The sequence below is a fragment of the Porites lutea genome, chromosome 4 (genome assembly GCF_958299795.1).
Source record: "Porites lutea chromosome 4, jaPorLute2.1, whole genome shotgun sequence".
In the NCBI taxonomy this organism is placed as follows: domain Eukaryota; kingdom Metazoa; phylum Cnidaria; class Anthozoa; order Scleractinia; family Poritidae; genus Porites; species Porites lutea.
This window is the reverse complement of record NC_133204.1, coordinates 34,613,722-34,633,880: the sequence shown is the minus strand read 5'-3', so window position 1 is coordinate 34,633,880 and position 20,159 is coordinate 34,613,722. Positions and strand designations below refer to the sequence as shown.

The 20,159-nt window shown below is 39.0% G+C and overlaps 3 protein-coding genes across 3 annotated transcripts in view; 1 reads left to right on the top strand and 2 right to left on the bottom strand.

The window, feature by feature from the left end:
- Positions 1 to 16,244, bottom strand: part of LOC140933382 (polycomb group RING finger protein 3-like) — a 58,157-nt gene extending 41,913 nt beyond the window's left edge. The window contains exons 1-6 of the mRNA XM_073382931.1: positions 16,167 to 16,244; positions 13,553 to 13,658; positions 12,253 to 12,349; positions 11,498 to 11,553; positions 10,216 to 10,278; positions 9,447 to 9,591 (exon numbers count right to left, since the gene is read on the bottom strand). Coding sequence (XP_073239032.1) covers positions 9,447 to 9,591; positions 10,216 to 10,278; positions 11,498 to 11,553; positions 12,253 to 12,349; positions 13,553 to 13,658; positions 16,167 to 16,181 — 482 coding nt within the window. The 5' untranslated portion in view covers positions 16,182 to 16,244. The remainder of the gene's footprint in view (positions 1 to 9,446; positions 9,592 to 10,215; positions 10,279 to 11,497; positions 11,554 to 12,252; positions 12,350 to 13,552; positions 13,659 to 16,166) is intronic.
- LOC140933004 (polycomb group RING finger protein 5-A-like) lies at positions 5,564 to 9,056 on the bottom strand. Its single transcript, XM_073382511.1, has 5 exons — positions 9,052 to 9,056; positions 8,079 to 8,109; positions 7,446 to 7,544; positions 6,262 to 6,342; positions 5,564 to 5,969 (listed from the first exon to the last, which is right to left on the bottom strand). Exons 1-5 carry the CDS (start codon positions 9,054 to 9,056, stop codon positions 5,913 to 5,915), a joined length of 273 nt encoding a protein of 90 aa, XP_073238612.1. The 3' UTR covers positions 5,564 to 5,912.
- A 678-nt stretch (positions 16,245 to 16,922) lies between the features above and the next one.
- LOC140934569 (uncharacterized) overlaps positions 16,923 to 20,159 on the top strand; it is a 53,227-nt gene continuing 49,990 nt past the window's right edge. Inside the window, exon 1 of the mRNA XM_073384173.1 lies at positions 16,923 to 16,985. Within this exon, the coding sequence (XP_073240274.1) occupies positions 16,923 to 16,985 (63 nt within the window). The remainder of the gene's footprint in view (positions 16,986 to 20,159) is intronic.

The following is a 20,159-nucleotide window of genomic DNA, read 5'->3' as shown; positions in this document are numbered from 1 at the left end:
CGTCTACAGGTCGAACACTTTACCCTTCTATTCAAGATGCAAAATATCGCCTTCGGAAGCACGGGTGTTTGTAAAAAGGAAAATTTCGATATTTTAGGTTAAAACGTCGTGGCATTTTTACCTTTCGCTTTCCCTCCTCCCCTCCTTTTTCTTTATTGTTGTTCAGTTTTTTGGTCCTGGGGATTTACTAGGCGTTATTTCCGCGGGAAACGTTTTGGGGAACTCAAGACTTAGGGATTAGAAGGAAAGAAGTGCGGGTGGGTAGTGGAGGATTTTTATCACCGTTTTCGGCTCAACGTTCCTTTTTTTTTGTCTTTTTATCCTGGCATGGTTTGAAAGATTTTTTACTCTTACGAAAATTAGATGACAAAGTCATTAGTCCTTGAGCGCTAAAATTGATGACCTTACAAGCGGTATACAAGGGCTTGGATCGGCGCGGGCAGTTAAGGGACGAATTGGGTGATGGGAAAGATCTTTTTCCTGCAGGTGAGCAAGGACCTCAAAGTCAGTTTTTTTCAGTAAGATTACAAGACCACACTTAATTACAGAACGCCCAATGAAAAACAAAAGCCTCGAAAGAAACCACTTGTGGGAAAAAGGGAAAATACGCCCCCACCTGCTGAAACCAGCTGCGGTGCCGACAATGCAACTCGGGGGCAGAGGTACGCAAAAACTAGCTGCCAAAAGCCTACAAACAAATATAACACTTAAAAAATAGCAAATAAAATAAAAGTTAGGAGCTCGAATGAATGCTGACCTAGATTGATTCAAATTTGCAACGTACAACTAAACATATCTCAAAAAGGCTACCCACAATTCTTCCTAACCGGCCCAGTCCCTGGTCCGTGCCGGAATGGATTTAGGCCTTCATACTACTACATGAGAAATTACTGCAATTTGATTGGCTTAGAGCAGTGATATTTCAGCTTAATTTGAAATACCTACGTGTGAAAATTACAAACCTTTTGCGGGTAGTAGTACAAACAAATAATAGCATGATTTGTACGTGATATTTGGCGTAAATACCACTCGTGATACTTCAAAATTGTCTCAAATTTCACTCGCCTAACGGCTCGTGAAATTACGAACAATTTTGAAATATCACTCGTGGTATTTAGGCCAAATATCACTAGTAATCATGCTATTACCTATACAAATATAACTCTGACATGGCTTCTGAAATGAGGTCCAAACCAGAGGCAAAGAAGATACATGACTGTAGAACTTGTGAATACGTGGTAAAAGTTAGAAGATATCAGGGACAAGTTCAACTTTAGAATCCGTTTCAACAAAAATGATCAAACTACTGTATACTTGGTTAAAAAAGAACCAACATTGCACCGAATGCTAATAGTCTTTTAACTACCTTCTCCCCTACCTTAAGGATGGTTTCTTGTGACCACAGAAACTCGGTTATTTTCTGACCCCTTCAGGACTTAAACAGCCATAATTTAAATAAATTGGACCTTTCTGCTTTAGTATAATTCTACTGTGCACCCATTGTAAGGTTTTCATTCCACCTCTTTTTTATTTCACACGTTCATCAAAGGAAAACTAATTGATGTTAATTTAAAAAAAGATTCTCTGGGTTGTATCGCGCTTTTCAGCGTTGATGGGAGTAATCAGTGGCTCTTGCGCGAGTTTGGCCTTCCATGATCTTTTGCAATCTAAATTAAAGATTCAACTTTGCTTTTGGGAACGTATTTCATAGATTTTAAGCCTAAAATATGATAAACTAACGTAAAAGCTAGGACTCGAGCTAGAACAGCCGAACGGAGTTCATGTTTCTGGTCGAAGACGACGTAATCCTTATCAAATTGCACGTGAAATACACCACAATCTTGGTATTGAAAGAACAAAAGTTGATGGGCAGTCTCGTCGTGCTAATCGAGCTGCTGGCGAAACAAGATCGCAATCACAGAAGAATGCTAACAGAGCTTTACTAGTGAATCCAGGTGAAACGCCGAAAGAGCGAACACCTCGGTCGTCCATGTCTTCTTGGAAAGATGAGCGATCGAAGCCTAAGCAGAAAGAGTGGGGCGCTGAGCAGCCCTCGTCAGCTGTGTTACCCAGAACCACAGCGAAACGAAACTAGTGTATAGAGATTTTTTGAGTGCGTGTGATGGACTCTTCACTGACATTCCCCATTCCAGAAATTATAAGAGGAATAAGTACAAGCTTTCGGCGCAAAGATTTCTGGGATCGTTTGGGTGGCCAATCGTTAGTTATGATTGGTTAATTAATGTCTCCAATACTATCGACCAACTCGACCAATCATAACTAACGCTTGTCAACCCAAAGGATTTACTATTCTCCTAAAGCTTCTGGAATGGGGAATTGAAGTAGTGTGTACTTTTATTGAAAGCAGTCTATGTACAGTTTTAACTTTTTTTTTTTCGGAATTTATTTTTTAATACATATAATTTTAACCCGCATAGGTAGACTTTGTCTTCTGTTTGTTACAAGTTGGAATAGCGTTGTTAAGTAAGTGATGTATGTGCTGCTCCTTGATGCAAATTTTATTTTCCTACAAACGCAGAAATAAGTGAAATCAGTCCCAAGGATGAAATTGAAACGCGGCAAGCTAAAAATGTACAAGGGTAAATGTTGAGATGAATAGAGAACATAGTGGGAAGGACATTATGACTGTATATATCTAGTCTGCGAGTAAGCTCTCCGGGGCGTTCTGGCGGCGGGGTGGGAATAGAAAGGAGAGCTTGCAACTGCGTCTCTGGAATTTGAATATCTACGTCAAAAAATGCAATGCGAAATGCTATTGATTGGCGGAGATGACATTAGTAATGGCGTCATTACCCTTGGCATGTGTTTTTTAATGTTTGTTTACATTCGCGCTCGTTTCCGCTTCGCGCTGATTGGCTAAAATTTGACAGCTCAGTCGACGAGGAGCCACAGGGGAATTGGAGGTGGAATTCAAATTCCAGAGACGTAGTGTCCAGCTCTGCTTCCTCCTCCCCCCACCGCCGCCAGAGCGCCCCGGAGAGGTTACTCACAGGCTAGTATGTATCTTAAGATGGAGATATTCGGAAGCTGATCGAACGATCAATTCATTTCTATACAATGTTACAAGAGTGCTTCAATGCTTTTTCTTTTAAGGTAGGAGTAGGCCCTTTGCAGCTCGGGGTTACAGAACTTACAGCAGAACTTAAAGGAGCATAAAACAAGCAGTGGCTCTATTAATTTTAGGATTTTTTAATCTCTTAACAATGCAGTCTTATGACGGTTTTAATAACGGAAAAATTATTATTATTATTATTATTATTATTATTATTATTATTATTGCTTTGGGAAGAGTCGCTTTTTTTAATACAAACCGTTACAATTTTACAGACTTTCTGAAACCCCTAAAATCTTAGTCGTACGTGTCAATACTTTGGAAGCGGCTTCCTCGCTAACTTACTCGTGCTCTGTTAACCATCTCTAGTATTGTTTAAGTTATCTCATATATTTATATTTTGTGCTTGAAGCAGGTCATGTGACTGTGAGCTGCATAGGGCCTATGGTGTTCCGACTCTCATCTCTTTAACCCTTTAAGCCCTTAGAGTGATCAGCATCAAATTTCTCTTTGTAATATCAATCCTTTGTAAAACAGAGTGGGCATGAGAAGTACGCACATGATCACGCAAGACGAATTTGCTTGATATTTTCTCAACTTCTCCTCACTACTTCTGTAGGAAATGAATAGGGGCATCAAATGGAAATGCAAATTCTGATCTTAGGGTTTAAAGGGTTAAACCCTACCTTTAACATGCATTTCCCCCATCCGTTCACTTTTCTAAGAATGCTGAAGAAGTGTATCATGCCATTTTTAAAGTTAAAATAGGCTATTCACCATGTTGAACGAAAATAGATACGCTATGTTCCGTCCAAAAAGTTACAGCTTGCCAAAACATCACTCCACGTTTGTTGAGCTACAAATACTAAACGATGTGTAACCGTGTGTCAGAGAAAAACATATTACATCAAACCACCCACGTTACTTGTTGGCATTTTCCTTATTCTCGCGACCTTAATGGTTGATTGAGCTGTGGCCTCGTAAGGAGAAATGTGATGCTGATCACCGTTGGCATTTAAAAGGGTTAAGACTAAGTAAAGCTTATGTAAACAATGCAATTACAACCATGATCATTAGTGTACAGATGCGTGTCGCTGAGTCAATGTAGTTTTAGTCATTTTTTACGAATGTAGCTCTAACTTTTGAGAGTGCACAAAATCATGTTCGGACCATTCAGATGAGATTTCTTCAGCTTTTGTTTGCATGGTTGGTATATTTTTCGGTCATTTGCTAATTTATTTATTTTTTACCGCATAAAATATAGGAATTTTGATTTTAGCACTCTTGGGAAGTTAGAGGGTCAAGAAAAAGGTTAAAAGATTTTAATTAAGAGGACAGGCAGTTTGTGAATAAATTAGCCTTTCAGCTATGAATTTCAGTCGAGTATGGTCAGACTTAAAAAACACTACTCTTTGCTCCAGCCAGGGCTAGCCAATCACAAAGTCGAGCAATCCAGTCAACCAATCTGACTCAAAGGCAATATAATAGTAAAGTGTGACGTCATAAAAAATTAAATTTGTGAAATAATGGGATTTTTCGGGGTATTATGAAAGAACATCCAAAAGGACTACTTGCCAAAAATTAGCATTCCAGGGCAAATTAGCCCAGTTATGTTTTGATGACTCCATGTACAAATCCTTCTAAATTCGACTCCGCTCATAACATCAGGAACCGAATCAAATTTAGAAGGATTTGTGTGGAGTCATCAGAGCAAAACGGGATTAGAATCTTCGAGACAACTTGCCCCATAATGCTACTGTTTGGCCAGAATGGCCTTTCAGATGTTGTTCTTTCAAAATATCCAAACAAATCCCACAATTTCCAAAATTATATTTTTTACGACGTCGTCGCTTTAGAACACTATGGTGCGAAAATGGTTGTGAATAAGTCCGGATTGTATAGATTAAACCTGCGATTGGTCAGGAAATTGGCGCGACATTCTCCTAGCCGACCATCAACGCACTAGAACAACACCAAGGCAATCACTAAACACGCTGTGGTTAATAGTAGCTTGGTGGTCTTGCGGACCGTGCTACGTAACGCAAGACATGATAACCAACCCACCCTTTAACCCGATCGGGAGCTTACGCAACGAGAACGTTGAACGTCCCGGACGTCAAAAAATGGCAACCGAAAGTTGAGAGTTTCTCTCTCTCAGTGCTCTGACTAGAAACGCTTGTTTCGCCGGCCAATAGCAAAGCTACTGAATACATTTCAAGGGAGGTCATTTTCTTCAAAAAGGACCCACGTTTCGCAAGAAGTCAATTAGCGCTCGTTCCCTCCCTTCCTCCCCTTGGAAAGATTTGGATCAGTGTAAGATTCTGGAGAAACTGCCCAACTACCCCACCCCAAACCCAACATTTTGTTCTAAGAAGGAAGCTACTGTCAACGTTGGGTTACGGGTAGGGGTGGGTCTTGAATATCCCAAGTCTTTCAGGCAAGTGTTAAGTAGATTTAACACACCTAGAGGCGTTTTGCTAGCTCTGCTTTAGAGAAAGACTCTCGGTAACATTTTACTGGTTGTTCTTGTTTTTCTGTAAACACACTTTTAGCCTTCTAAACAAGATGTGTGATTGGTCATAAAGTATGAGGGGTAAGTTGTAAAGTAATGTACAGAAATGCAACATAATAAAAGTTTCTTGAAGAGGGGGAAGGGGGTAATGCAGCGATGAATGCGGACTGAAAGACTTGTTCAAAAACTTTTTTGAACACGACATTTTTCAAGGAGGACATCTTGCTCCTATCCTCACCAATTTTACTCTCTTGACGTGAGTATTAATCAACTGTGCTAAGCAAGAAGAAATTGTTCTGTTTCTGACACCATGCACTGCCCAATGATTCAAGTTTTTACATCCACTGCTCTGTAATGAAGAATCAGTGGTCCAGAAGAATTTTCCTGAAATAGAAAAAAATGTTGTGAGCCCGAGTAAACAAGGCTCGGAACACTTCTTTCTTTGCCTCCTCCTATTAAAGGGGCCTCGTTTTTAGAGGAGAGGCGAGCGCCAAACGTGAGTGACACGCGAGTGACTGGTAAAGAAGCGCAAAGGAGCATGGGAAGGAGAAAGAAGAGAGGCGAAATCTCCAACGAAATCTCCTTCCCGCCCAACCTCGTTCCCAGGGTCCTCTCCTACCCATCCTTACAGACCGAGAGAGGGACTAATGATCAGAAAAAAGAATAATAGCCATACCTCTTGGGTGCAGAGATTTTCGCTGATGTATTTTAGAGTTAAATCTTTCCCCATTTCCGTTTTGTCAAACAGGATACCTACCTAAAAGAGGATATGTTATTAACGAGTGTGTGAGTTACACTGAAAATACCTGATTGAAAAAACGTTGTCGCTTAAAAAGTATAAACCATGAACGATATGGGTATACCTTCATAAGCAAAGCGAATCCAAAATTCTTTCAACAAAACTTTTCATTTACACCAGCTGCTCGTGCCGATGCAAATCCCTGGAGTAATTTGTTTATAGCATGCCGTGGTCTTTTTATGTCTTCCACAAAAACTTTTGGATCCTATCTCATGATTTTCAAGAGTGGGTTAGCAATATGGCTGCGCTCTTTAACTATAGAGATCTCTGAAGCGCCCGCCACAGGTAAAGATGCGAGCATCCCGTCGCGAAAAGCTTCGATAATCGTGTATAATTTTCTGAAAAGAACTTTAAATTTGCAAAGCTAATAAAGTTCTACCGATAAATCTATTAGGTCCCATCGTTCATGGTTTATACTTTTCTAGCGACCACGTTTTTACAATCAGTTGTATAACGAACAATGTGATCAAGGACAACTAATATTCACACTATCCAATCAGAAGACTGCGTAGTCTCTTATTTTCCTTTTCGCTTAACCGTGGCACGCGAGCGGCAGGAGACGCAGCCGCCAGCCGCGATAAACGAGGGCGTATATCCACGGAAGAGAACTTGACGGATTCAAAGGCGGACTGCAAGTTGCAATCTATACACAGAGTAAAAATCATACGTTTACTCATCCTCATAGAGCCAGGCACGAATTTATAGTAAGACGAGGAACAGTAACAAAACAGAAAAAACTCGACAGCACCTATTTCTTATCCTTAGCTTTGAGAAATTTTGTCTCGCTTCATTATCTATCTCTTGGTCTCCTAGAATGTGAATGTTTGTATTTTTTCCACCATAACCATTTCTGACCACAGGTGTAGACTGCAAAACAGCCTTATTTTGCGTTGGCCATGAATACGAGCACTGATAAAATGAAAAAGTCTAGAATACGGATGAAAACGAAGTGATACAAGCGTGTTTCGGCTTCAGGTGGGCGCGTTTCACTTTTGGCGCGAAACGTCTTACGAGCAGCGATTTACGTTTGAAAGTGACAAACTAAACTGCAATCTTTTTACCATGTTGGCAGATTCCAAATGTAGTTTAGCTGCCAAAAATCTTTGTATTAAGCCAATGGTGACTTGTGTTGAGAGTCTCATATATTTCTTCTGAAGTGGCTGCAATCAAATAATAAATCAATCAATCAATCAGTTAGTCAGTCAGTCAATCAGTCAATCAGTCAGTCAATCAATCAATCAATCAATCAATCAGTGAGTCAGTTAGTCAGTCAGTCAGTCAATCAATCAATCAGTGAGTCAGTTAGTCAGTCAGTCAGTCAATCAGTCAGTCAGTCAATCAATCAATCAATTAATCAATCAATCAATCAATCAATCAAACAATCAGTCAATAAATAAAAAATTCACTCCCATTTATTCCCTCAACGCTGCATACGTTTTTGCCTTTTAATAACATTCTTTAAGTTCTAAGCCCCCCTCCTTGCCCTTTTGAGAGTAGCGAACCATTCAAAAACGACAACTAACAACAACACAGATACATTTATGGTGCAAATGAGCGCAGGGCATCAATTGGGCATTTATTTCTGCTTTCGTCAAATATTCTGATTTGTTCAATATTGCATACAAGTCTTCATGAGACTCCAATGGCTTCTTGACCTATTTCAAAACTAAAAAAGAAACAACGTCAACATTTACCTGTATTTTTGCTGGGCCACCACTTCCATTTCTGCAATTTTAACAAGTAAACAATAACATTATCATCCAGCCACATAGAAATGAAGTTATTTATAGTTAGTAATACTAATATCTATTTATATATTCTATACATTACATTACACTTGATTTATATAGCGCTATTTTCGAGCCTACAAGTAAGCAATGCCACGCGAGTGCGCACTGGCTAAGCTGGCTAGATACGTCCAGAAAAAAGTCCACAAAACAGTGCTAATTACATGCCTGGACAATTTACATCTGGCATGTAAGATATACTGTATAATGCAATAATCTAATTGAAACCTAATATTTTATTAAGCCTCTTCTTAACACACATGATATAAGCCCTTTTATGAAGACGTATATCTGGGTGATGTATTCAGACAGGAGGACTGGAGTTAAACATCAGTTCATTTATCAGTAGATGTTTATTACGCATATAATATCTCCTAGTAAGTACATGCACTGTGATTGGTAAAATTATGTTGCTGGCCATATTTCAGTATACTTCCCTAACATATTCCCTTTCCCAAATGCCAATTAACCTCTGAGATAAAACAATTTTTTTACTAGCCTCATACTCTCAGTCGATACTTAACGTTACAGATCCTCATTTTCCCCACTGATTTAGCGCCAGTCCACTTCACAAAGCGGCCATAAATCAATGGCAAAAAAACTTGGTCTGTAACTCACAGTACATACCTAGAACTCAATTAGTACCGGTACATAATACAGCGGAACCCAAGTTTATTGTAAAAACCACCCCTGGGCGAACTTGCTATTACACTGTCTGATAACATTCTATTTGGTCAAAAAAGAAGTGAACATCTTGCAGTGGCTTTTCATGTACATTTGTTACATCTTTTCCAGGTATTTGTTTGTGGAAACAATGTTATCTTTCAGACAGTTTCATGCTCTCTTAAGCCTAGTTAAATAATCTATACAGGTGTATCACTTCATCTTGCAACTAATTTAAGGTAAAAAAGTAAGGTAAAAGGCGCACACGAGCCAAAGGCCCGCAAACAGCAGGAGCTTATTCTGGTTTCGTTAGAATGATGCATGCCTAGGAGTATTGCTACTCTCCCTGGACGGGATGCTAGTCCATCACAGGGCTACCCCCCCCCCCCCCCCAGCAGTATGCTGCTGGTACCCATTTATACACCTGGGTGAAGAGAGACAAATTGGAGTAGAGTTCCTTGTCTAAGAAAACAAGGGGACAGGTGAGGCTTGAACCCCAGACCTCCAGATCCAGAGTATGAGGTGTTAACCACTCTGCCACACAGCCTCCATCTCACAACTATTAAAAGGCAGGGTTTAATCACAAATTAATTTGTCAATTATTTCACTAACCTAAATGTCTCAAGTTGAAGAGAGATTTGTTCATCTGTTCTATGATAGTTTTTTGTTACTTTTGGTTTGCTTATTTTTTTGGGTAATGATGCTGTTTGTTTCTTGACGGCATTTGATGGTCCTGGTACAGATAAAGCCTGACAAGCTACAACAGAAAAAAGACAAACAAACAATAAAAAACAGAACTATCAATAATTAACAAGTATTATTTCTTGACACCACCTTGTGTTTGTTACATAATTCCTTTCTGCGTTATATGTGATGGACACGAGAGCAAGAGCCATAGAAATGGTACAAAAATGACAAATTTAAATTGCAATTTATAAAACATTTTCTTGATCCCACATTATAGCAATTACATGGAAATGCATGTAGTTGGAGCAGGGCCAGACCAAACAGACAGAAAAAAATATAGATTTTATAATTATTTTAAGCACTGAGAATAGTCCAGTTTCAAATTAAAAATTACAGCTGAATACAAACATTAACAACACATTCATACAGGGTTAGCCTTTACGTAAAGTAAAATATTCAGAAATTCTGGCAAGTAAGTGTTTGAAATTTGAATATACACAATAGACAGAGTAATAAACAGGTCTTTTTCTCGTTGGACTTTGTGAATATATTACTTCAGATTGAGGCTAAGGCTGTAAAAAATGCGTATTCACTTCTTTAATTCAGTAGTCATAGTGAACTCGAAAATGGACTATTATAGAACTGAAGCCGGGCAGATAATAATATTATCATTTCTTAAAATCAGCGGAAATACCTCTGGGGGCTGGATATGGTATCTGCCTATCTTTATAGAACTTGCGTTCTCTGCGCCTTTCCTCTGAAATCAAAGAAACAGGATGCACTAATCAACAAAGTTATATAAGTAGCTGGGTTTACTTAACTTCTGGGTTCAGTCCAGCCTCCTATAGGGACTAGCTGGAGAAGCATGAAACAGCCTAAAGGCACCTGAAGTTTCAGTAGCCGCATTAGGAGGGGGGGGGGGGGGGGTGTTGTTTGGTGTCACTTTTCAGAATGAGAATCAAAACACAAGGGACTCTTCCAGGAACATGTGTAGTGACTCGTCTACTAAATAAATTTGATTTGAAGAATTACCAATGGCTGCATAAAACTTCTACAGCAAATACACAATGCACAAAAAGGACATTGACACAAGAAAGTCCTTGATCTGTGTAGTACTTATAAAGTTACTAAAAATTGAGATCCGACAGCATGGCAATTAGCGGTCACTTACAGGCTAAAACAGCTAAAACAACCCAAAACTTGTTCATTTTTCTTACGTCAGGTTTCAACAATTACCGGTATAGGGCTTTGATGGGCAAAGTCTTTGTTGTTGAATTGGGTGCATGGTCATTTAATATGGGAAGTGATTATATGAGACATGGTCGCACATGGGGTTTAACTGTTAGTAGTAATTTCTTAAGATGAACCACAGCCCAAAGCATCAGGGATGTTGCTTTAGTCACTCAGTCCAGTACATTATTAATAATTATTTATGACCCCCTTCCCCCCCTCCCCCCCTCCTTTTCAATACCTGTAGTATACACACCAATATAACCTTACACATTTCACAGTCTCTAAAGACCGGTATTTCTTTTTCTGGAATCAGAAGTCATCATTTTAAACAAGAATTTTTTTTATTGGCCTTCCTTCTCTTTATTATTCTTAACTATTCCAGGTGATACCGGTATTTTATATTTGGCTGATTATTTAACCTTCACCCCTGGATATTGCTTACCAGAAAAATCACAAAAAATCAATTTTATTTCCGTTAAAATCTTGAGAAAAAAAATAACAAAGTAAAACAACAGAATTGTGTCCACAGATTTTGAAATTAAGGTGACAAAATTAATAACATTGATAAAACTTAGGGTAAAAGTGAAAGGTTCAATTAATTGTATCATCTAATCAGAAACTTACAGAAACTAATAGGATAGTCAGTGTCTTATGATCACTTCATGTGAGATATTTCAGGCAATGTCTTGAATCAGTTTTGAAAAAGATTAATATTAACCATGTTACTCTTAATGCTAGCTCACCCCTTTCAATCCTTGGAAGAAACTTGTAAACAATATCTTGCATAGTTCTGTCAAGTCTGTGAAGAGAATGTGATTCACATCATTTCTAGTATAATATAACCATAACCATAGGGGAAACATATGAATAAAGAATTTAAAGTCCAGAATACCCAGCACATATGTTTTTTCCAAAACCGAAACGTGAGATTGCGGGATCCCACCTGGTGGGATCTGCTAAGATCATCAACAGGGAGATGAGGCACACCAGTTTTGATTGTACCCGACAACGCCAAAACCTTTAAACTGGTAAAGCTCTCAAGACACTTTGCAATCATTGCAAAATCGCAAGTGATCAGGAGACAATGATTTTCGTGTCCGGTCGTACTCATAACCGCAGCAGGTCTCCCAGGTGAGCAGCCTCTGGTCGATAGAACAATGTAGACTAGTCTCAAGATCATCGTCTCCCTGATTGCCTGGGGGAATATTTATCAATATTAATACTGGAGAAGGGTTTCACTACAGTCATAAAAAATAAGAATTGCTCCAGACTGAGACTTTGACCTAAGCATCTTAGCACTCATGGTACAGCACAAAAAACAACAAATGATATAGGCGAATCCACGATAAAACCTCGAAAAAACTATTGTGCTCTGAAATTTCCATCAGCAACGGCGGACAGCAAAAAAGCAACTGACAAACAAGAAAACATTTTCCACCTATTTTGTTCCTCAGCCAGTGGAAAATACAACTTACTTAAAATTAATATTAATTTTTACCTGATATTATAAAGTGGTTGTGTCTCATGAATAACAGTGTTGCATGTTGGACATCGATTAACAAGTTCAATATGTCTCACAAGGCAGCTCTTACAAACTAACAAAATAAAATGTAACACAAAATATTTAAGAATAGATCAAAACATGTTATTGATCTCAGTACTGGTTTGGACTGTACTGAGGAATATTGGCACAGAATAATAAAGGTATCCATGATAACAATATTCATAATTTTTTGAAAAAATGTTATTCTGCAGAGACTTTGGGGACTTAAATTTACAGAGACATGTACTTTTGGAGAAAGCTCGTTATTTCTGAAATGCATTAGCATTTTCGTTTTTCAAAAGAAATTAGCTGTATGATCTACAACTATTAAGCTTTCAGAAATAGTACAGTGTGTAGAGCTAGAAGCGCTTTAGAGCAATCTGCATGAAGACGGTTCTGAAGGTAGGATGATACCTTTAATAATACAATGTATTCACTACAAAGTGCCCCAACCCCCTTGATTCAAGAGTTAATTGCACCCAACACTGCTCTGATGAATGTTTTTAATTATTGTTTTGGACAAAATATTATGATAATAATGACATGATTTGGGGCTCGAAAAAAGTCCTATCCAGTAGTTCCGGACAAGTAGGATTTCTTGCTGGTCCATGCAAGTCATCCTCTAACAAAATGGAGATGAGCAAGAAGTGAAAGCTGCTTGGACCTGCTGGAATTTAAGCTCTTACAGATGGTTGATTTATAGGGAAACAGACCTCAAAATACATTTCTGTGTACTGCATGTATCTTTTGTTACCTTTTAATCTGTTCTTATCATTTTTGAACCGAGCAAAGAAAAAGGAAGAAAGAAATCAGTGTTATTCACAAGAAAAAGAAGATTTATATTACATCACCCCTAAATACAAGTAAGTGCCACCCTCAACTTTAGCGCCCACTGATAATTCAAAGTTGCAGCCATGAGATGGACTTCAAATGAGAGAAGGAAAAGAGACACCAGCCGATTAAATCCACCTGGTGGAGAACAGTGATGATCAGGAATGAGCTGGAGGAGACGTCGAGCAAAGCGCAGGCCAAAGCTCAGGATGACAGGCTTAAAAGTGCCAAGGTTTTATTGTGGCCTTTTGTCCCAGCTGGGATGAGGAGGTTGAGTGAGTGAGTGAGTGCTTTGCCACTTTTGAGAAACTGTGAAGTCCTGGTTTATGTTCACAGAATCTACAGCTACTATCTCTAGCCAATATTCTCTAGTCTATCCCTCATACTAGGTCAATAGGAAAGTCATGTAAATTCGTGGACTTACAAGTGTGCAGACATTCTGTTATGGTTGCTGCATCAACAAGATACCCATTGCACAATTTGCAGGTTATGTGTTGATTGAGGTTTACCAATGGTAACTTGACACGTTTCTGCAAAAAACAATGATTTTCATTTTAAACAAATAAGCCAACAGCACCTATCAGCACCATACAGCACCTTACAATAAAATAATTAACAATTAATTTATTGTAAGATGGGCTGATTAGATGGGTGCTGTTGTTTCACTTATAATTTGAACTTAATATAATTTAATGCAGGGTTTGAGCCAGCATTCACACCTTAGGAGACATTAATTTTTGTCCTTTTAAGGTCTTATTAGTAGACAAATGGTGTTTTTTTACATTTTCTTCTTTTGATATCTGTCTCAAAGTACATAATCAGTACACAGCCAGTCAATTTTGAATCAGGAAATTATGCTAATTATTGTATCACATTCCCAAATATGGTCATTTTTATCAGGTGTTCATATTATTTTATTACCGGTAGTTGGGGCTATGGAGTATATCCTTCAAGTTAACATAACCTGATCTTTCACATGATTTGGAGAATAACTCTATTTAACCAGCACGCTAAAAGCTTCATCCAAAGATTGCAAAATATGAGAAAGACAGTGAGCGAATTTTACCAACACTTTGCAGAACCAAACAGACTGTGAGGTAGAAGTCTGGAATTCTTCCTCACCTTTGTATGAGCACTTCAACTTTCTTTACAAGAAAGAAGAATATTATCAATGTATCACAAGAAAGTCAATGTCTGACTCAGATCTTAGTTTAGTTCAGCGTTTTCTGAAGAGATGTCATAAGCAACATTTCATTTCATATCCAGTAGACTTTCTCAAAAGCCAATAAGATCGCTCTTTTTTATTTTCAAAAATCAATAAGCATAAATGGCCACCCCTTAAGTGGGATAATACCAGAGAGAAAAGAAACAAATTACAAATTACATAAGGTAGGGTGTCTTTTCCCAAAAATATAAACACAGAGCACTTTAAGACAACTTTTGCAAATACAATGTAGGTTAATTTGTAAGCATAAGGTTTTAAAATGATAGCTTATATAGGATATGAAATATTTAGTGTGTAGTATCATGGGACATTTTTACGAGTCATGCTGTATTTTGGTGAGCCCGTAGGTGAGTCAAAATACAAGTGACAAGTAAAAATGTCCCACGATACTACACACTAGACCGTCCAATAAGAGGTTTATTATTCAACTCAAGGAGTATAAAATAGAACTCAGTAAATGTGCATGCTTGCCTGGCCTACTGTACTTATGACGAGAATGTGTGACAGACTAACATGAGTCGAGTTTTCGCACACTTTCATCAACGCTGTTGCTAATTGGTCAGAAATGAAAACTTGTCAAACTAGTTTACTCGATCAATTTTTCACAAGTTTTCGTCAGCACTTTCAAACCTTTGCTAGAAAAACAGAGATGGAATGGCAAATAATCCTGAGGCTTATGATGGTAATCGGTTATGTAAAACGGACTGCAAGTAGGAGAACTGAGCAGTGCAAATTGCGATGGAAAGACAAAAACTCTTCTACAATATTCAAGTAGTTTCAAAGAGCTACTCGGAAACTAGCCTGCGAGCAAACTCGCGCGTGTACTTTTCACAATATCCCCCAAATGGAGAGCTTGCTCGCAGGCTACTCGTAAACAAAGGCTTGAAACGTCATATTCGCCAAGTTATAAGCTTACTAACAAAAAAAGGATGTCTTATGTCTACCATGTCGAGTTGCCTCACATTTTCAAAGAATTAGAGGTGAAGACTGTTCAGTTCCTCGGCGGGGAATGTATGTTTATTCTTTCACGGACTTCCCCATCACCATCTGTATCACACAACGTCAGGACTGTTTTCATCTTCTCTGCTGTATCTTTAGCATCAAGTTTGTACACTCTATCTATTTTTAATAAATGTCGACATTTCATCGTTGTTCAGACGACAAAATGGCGGTAGACAATGATAGTAAACTGTAAATGAGAGGGTATAGTGATCATGTTATTTTTCTAGCAGACTAAGCATGTTTTATCCCTTAAGCTTTAAACGTGGTACACACTCAACATACTGTAAAATTCCGAAAATAAGCGCTGTGGCTTACATTTTTCAAAGGCCCTTTTTGAGGGGCTTATTTTTGGAGGGGCTTATATTCGAAGGGGTTTATCTACGGAGGGATATTTGCATTTAAAAATCGATTAAGCTAGCCTTAGAGTTGGAAGGAAATTTATCGTTTTTGCTTTGTTTTACTTTGTATTTGAGGGCAATTTTCTAAGTATAAGCCGCCGGGGGGCTTATATTTGGTGGGGCGATTTAACGGAGGGTTCTTTGCGTTACGAGTTTGGGGGGCTTATGTTTGGAGGGGCTTATACATGGAGGTGCTTATTTTCGGAATTTTGCGGTATTTACACCCATACTTTGACAACAAGGATCACATTTCCGATCGTACTGACCATGCATCGGCTTTAGAACTAACAGGTCACGTTTAAGTAGTGTCACTCTAAATCAACTTAATTCTGATTAACTACATTAGCGCAACTGAATATGAACAAATGCAGTAAATGGCGCAGTATATGAATACTTGAGGGTAATTTCCCTACCTGCATCGCCTGCATCTCGAACAAATAACATGGGCACACTGCTATGAGAGTCAATCACCAACAGGCGTTAACATGTACCTCAACCTCGTTTCTATGCAGAGTCTCGATTGCGCGCAGCTTTCCTCTTTCGCGCCTCGCGCTCTTTCCTGCGCCCATCACTTCCAAGCGCCTGTAACGCAGGCTACGTATTACCGGCAGGGAAATACTAAATATCTCTAGGCATGGGTTCTAGGCAGATCATATGATATTCAACACCATTTTTCAAGTGAGGCGTAAAAAAATTTACCTGTCCTATCCCTTCCTTCCGAACTTTGCTCGTGTTTTTGTATCGGCGGATCCCGGAGCCGATTACCTAATCGTAATCGGCTCCTAGGCCAAATCTTGATTTAGGACTGGATCGGGTCGGAGATCAGAGGAGACGAATTTACTATGTAGTCAGGAGAAAAAAGGGTAGGGTATTTGGGGAAACAACAGGAAGCCCACTCTCAGATGGACGGTTGTCTTTTGGTCCTAAATAGTTTAGACTTTAGACCACCAGTCATGCATCAATGCCAAGATCAGCTTTGTCTTATCTGTCATGAACGAAAACATAAAAACAATAGGCCTACCATCTCGTATATTTTCGCGTTTTGTATTCATGAGAGAGATCTCAACTCCGGAACTCTAAGCTTACATTCATACACTGCTCCATTTGTGAATACGTTCAGTTCCGATCCACTAAGAAAGATACTGAAAATGTTTCGTCTGTTCTTCTTGATGACTTTGGCCATTTTCTTGGGCGTTTCCTACGGAACTTCGCAGAAGAATTCTTCAAATCAGGTAACTTTACAGCAAAGCAAATTTTAAAGCATTCAACTTTTCCAAGATTATTCCCGAGAATCTTTGTTGGCAAGGGACTTCAGATGCGGTTTTCTTAGCTTTCTAGACTCAGAAACACTGTTTTTATGCGCTTTCAGGTTCTTTTAGATTCATAATCCGTTCAGTATCTTGGTTGCAAACTAGACACTCAGCTACCAGAGATACAAATTTAATTTATCATCGATTTTACAGGATACAGCATTCAGGGCTTTAGATACATCTCATGCGCTAGGCTATCTTCAGTTTTCATGAGATTATTAAACTTGAAAGAAAACAAAATAGTTGCACTCCATGCACGAGAACCCAGGGGTTTGAAAAAAGGGGGGTAAGATTAAAGTGTTCGATTGGTAAGGGGAAGATAGCTAGGTTGGATCGGAAAGTCGGAACAACCAGGGGCTCGAAAAATTCGCGTGGACAACGCGCAAAATAACCCCGCGGGCAATCCCGCGTCTGCGAACGCATCGCTCTCTCGTTACCAGTCTCCTCAATGAGAAACGACAGCCTGCTGAATATTTGCCAACCACGCAAAATTCTCGGGAATTAGTATTTTAAAAGTTATGTTTTACAAGTTGACCCAAATCTACCTTGTTCGACTCCTAAAATAATCCTCGGGAAGCAGAGCGTCAATCAGAGAAGCTTTCAAGAAGATTGATTGTTAGAATTGGCTGTTAAGGTGTTAAGTTAGAATTGGCTGTCTGAGGTGAGCTCAGGTGAGTTTTTACTCTTTGACGACTGTTTTGGGCTTTTTGGTCCTTTTTGAACCATGAACATTTTCCTTCATGGCCCCATTCAGCTTTTCATTTAAGCTCTTACGATAAAAAAAATGCAAAATCAGCAAGGATAGATCTTTCCGCAGGTAACTCATTTAGCAAACAATCCTGACAGAGTTACAAGAACGCTAAAACTAACAAGCAATTAACATTTGGGGAATTTTGCTATTTGCCTGCTACTCTTTGCCCTTTTCTTGAAAAGGTGGCCAGCCAAAACTCCACACAAAGGAAAGACAACAAAGTGGGCAACAAAACTTGCTGTAAAAAAGGACAACAAAAGGAAAAAAAAGAATGCGAGGAAAGAATATTGAAAACAGATTCCCACCCCCCCCCCAAAAAAAAGACAAACTTTGTCTCGAAATGCTCACAAGACAAAAAAAGCTGCTTAATTACATCCAATTGGCAGAAAAATATGCTCTGAGTGTTAGAAATCTCTTTTTTAGCCATTCCCATGTTAACCAGCCAAAAACTGCTTGAAAAAGGAGGATCTGGTCAAAAATGCTGTCTTTTTGTTACTAAAATGGTCATATTAAAGAGTAAAAAAACTCAGGGTATTAATGCATCAGTCACTTCCAGCTGCGCCCAGCGCCACCCCCCCCCCCCCCCCCCAGGCTGACCCCTGGGCATTAGCATTTTTTTTGCCTTGGATGGCAAATTCCCGGGGGTGGGGACTCTTGAGCTGTCAAATCCCCCGGGGTGGGGACGAAAAAAGAGGGCAAATGCCCGTCCTCCGTAAACACTGCAACATTTTTCATTGATCGCATAGTCGAATAGTGCCGTTTTAAGCATTTTAATGTGAATTTTTTGTTTCAATTAATGTCTTCCTTTGTAATAGCGCTATGATTCTAATTAAGACTTCACGCCGCAACGACATGCACCAGTTTAATATAATTTTGGTATTGATGTAAAATTATTGACATTAAAATAATAGAGCGCTGTCAAGTTATATGTTATGAATAGTTTTATAAATATGAAAGGATGTTTTTCAAATAATCTCAACAGAAATTTGATTCAATGACCAAAAAACGTTGATTCACATCGATACCTCCTGATTTCGCTATGTAATTCTGGCTCGATAAGCAATGAAGAAATGCATGCATAAAATCAAGAACATGCCTTTACAAACCTCTTTAATTTTTCCTGTCCTTGATAGATGAGCCAATCTGCTTTCTTTCCCAGTAAAATCCTCTGGGAAGTTATTTTCTGATAGGAAACCGCGTGCGTGTCAAAAGCTCAGGAATGGCCCCGGGGTTGGCAAATGCCCGGCCCCCGGGCAGCACAAAATTTGCAAATGCCCCACCCCCGGGACTGACAAGGCGGGTAAATGCCCCACAGTAGCCCGGGGGGGTGCTGGGCGCAGCTGGAATTGACTGATGCATAAAGCTTAAAAACCTATTGTCATGTTGCTTGTAAGATTGGTACTTGTAGAAAAGTATGTTAAGTGAGTTTAAAATTCTGATTTGGCCTCAAAGGGATATACATTATATTCTTTTTTCTATCAATAAAACTGATAGATTTGACCTTAAAAGCACAGGAGCACCCAACCCCCTCTCTTAGAGAAGAAATCCCTTTTGAGACTAGTAAGAGATAATGGACTGTTTACCCAAAAATCTGCAATGTCATGAGCACAAAAACAAAAGAATACTTTGTTTCAGTGACATACCTTAACCCATTCGCCCCTGAACCGCCCCTAACTGCCCGTGCGGGTCCAGGTCCTTTCTACCCTTTGTGACATCATCAGTTTTAACGGTCAAGGACAACTTTCTTCGCTAACTTGTGCAGAGTGAAGAGATCTTTCAAACCATACCAGAATGAGCACAATTCAGTCAAGGACACCGGAGAAAGAAGCAAAAAACCACGTGATATTGACCTGAAAATCTCCATGAAAATCTTGTTCCATTGCTCACCTACTGTTCTTTTCACCTAATCCTAAGATCCTAAAAGCTTTCCTAAAAACTCTTCCCACCAAAATGAAGGCTACTAAATGCCCAGCAAGAGAAAAGAAAATGAGGCAAGAAAAGCGAAAAAATAAGGGAGAAGAGAAAGCGAAAAGTAAAAGTTAAGACTGCTGTGTCACTTTTAAACCGAAAAACTATCTTGAAATTTTGCTTTCTGCGCATACCCGAACTTCGCAAGCTGATATTTTGGATTTAGATCAGAAGGCCGCGAAGTGTACAACCTGTAAACCGGTTTGTGGTAAGTTTTAGCTCTTTGTAGCACGACAGTGACCAGAAAACCACTTGACTAGCTTCAAAACGCGTTTTTCGGCAAAATCTCGAGGAGCGAATGGGTTAAGCAAAGTACCAAGCTTTTTGAAAAAATCCACTTTTCAGCATAAAACAACCAAATCTGTCTATTTCATGTG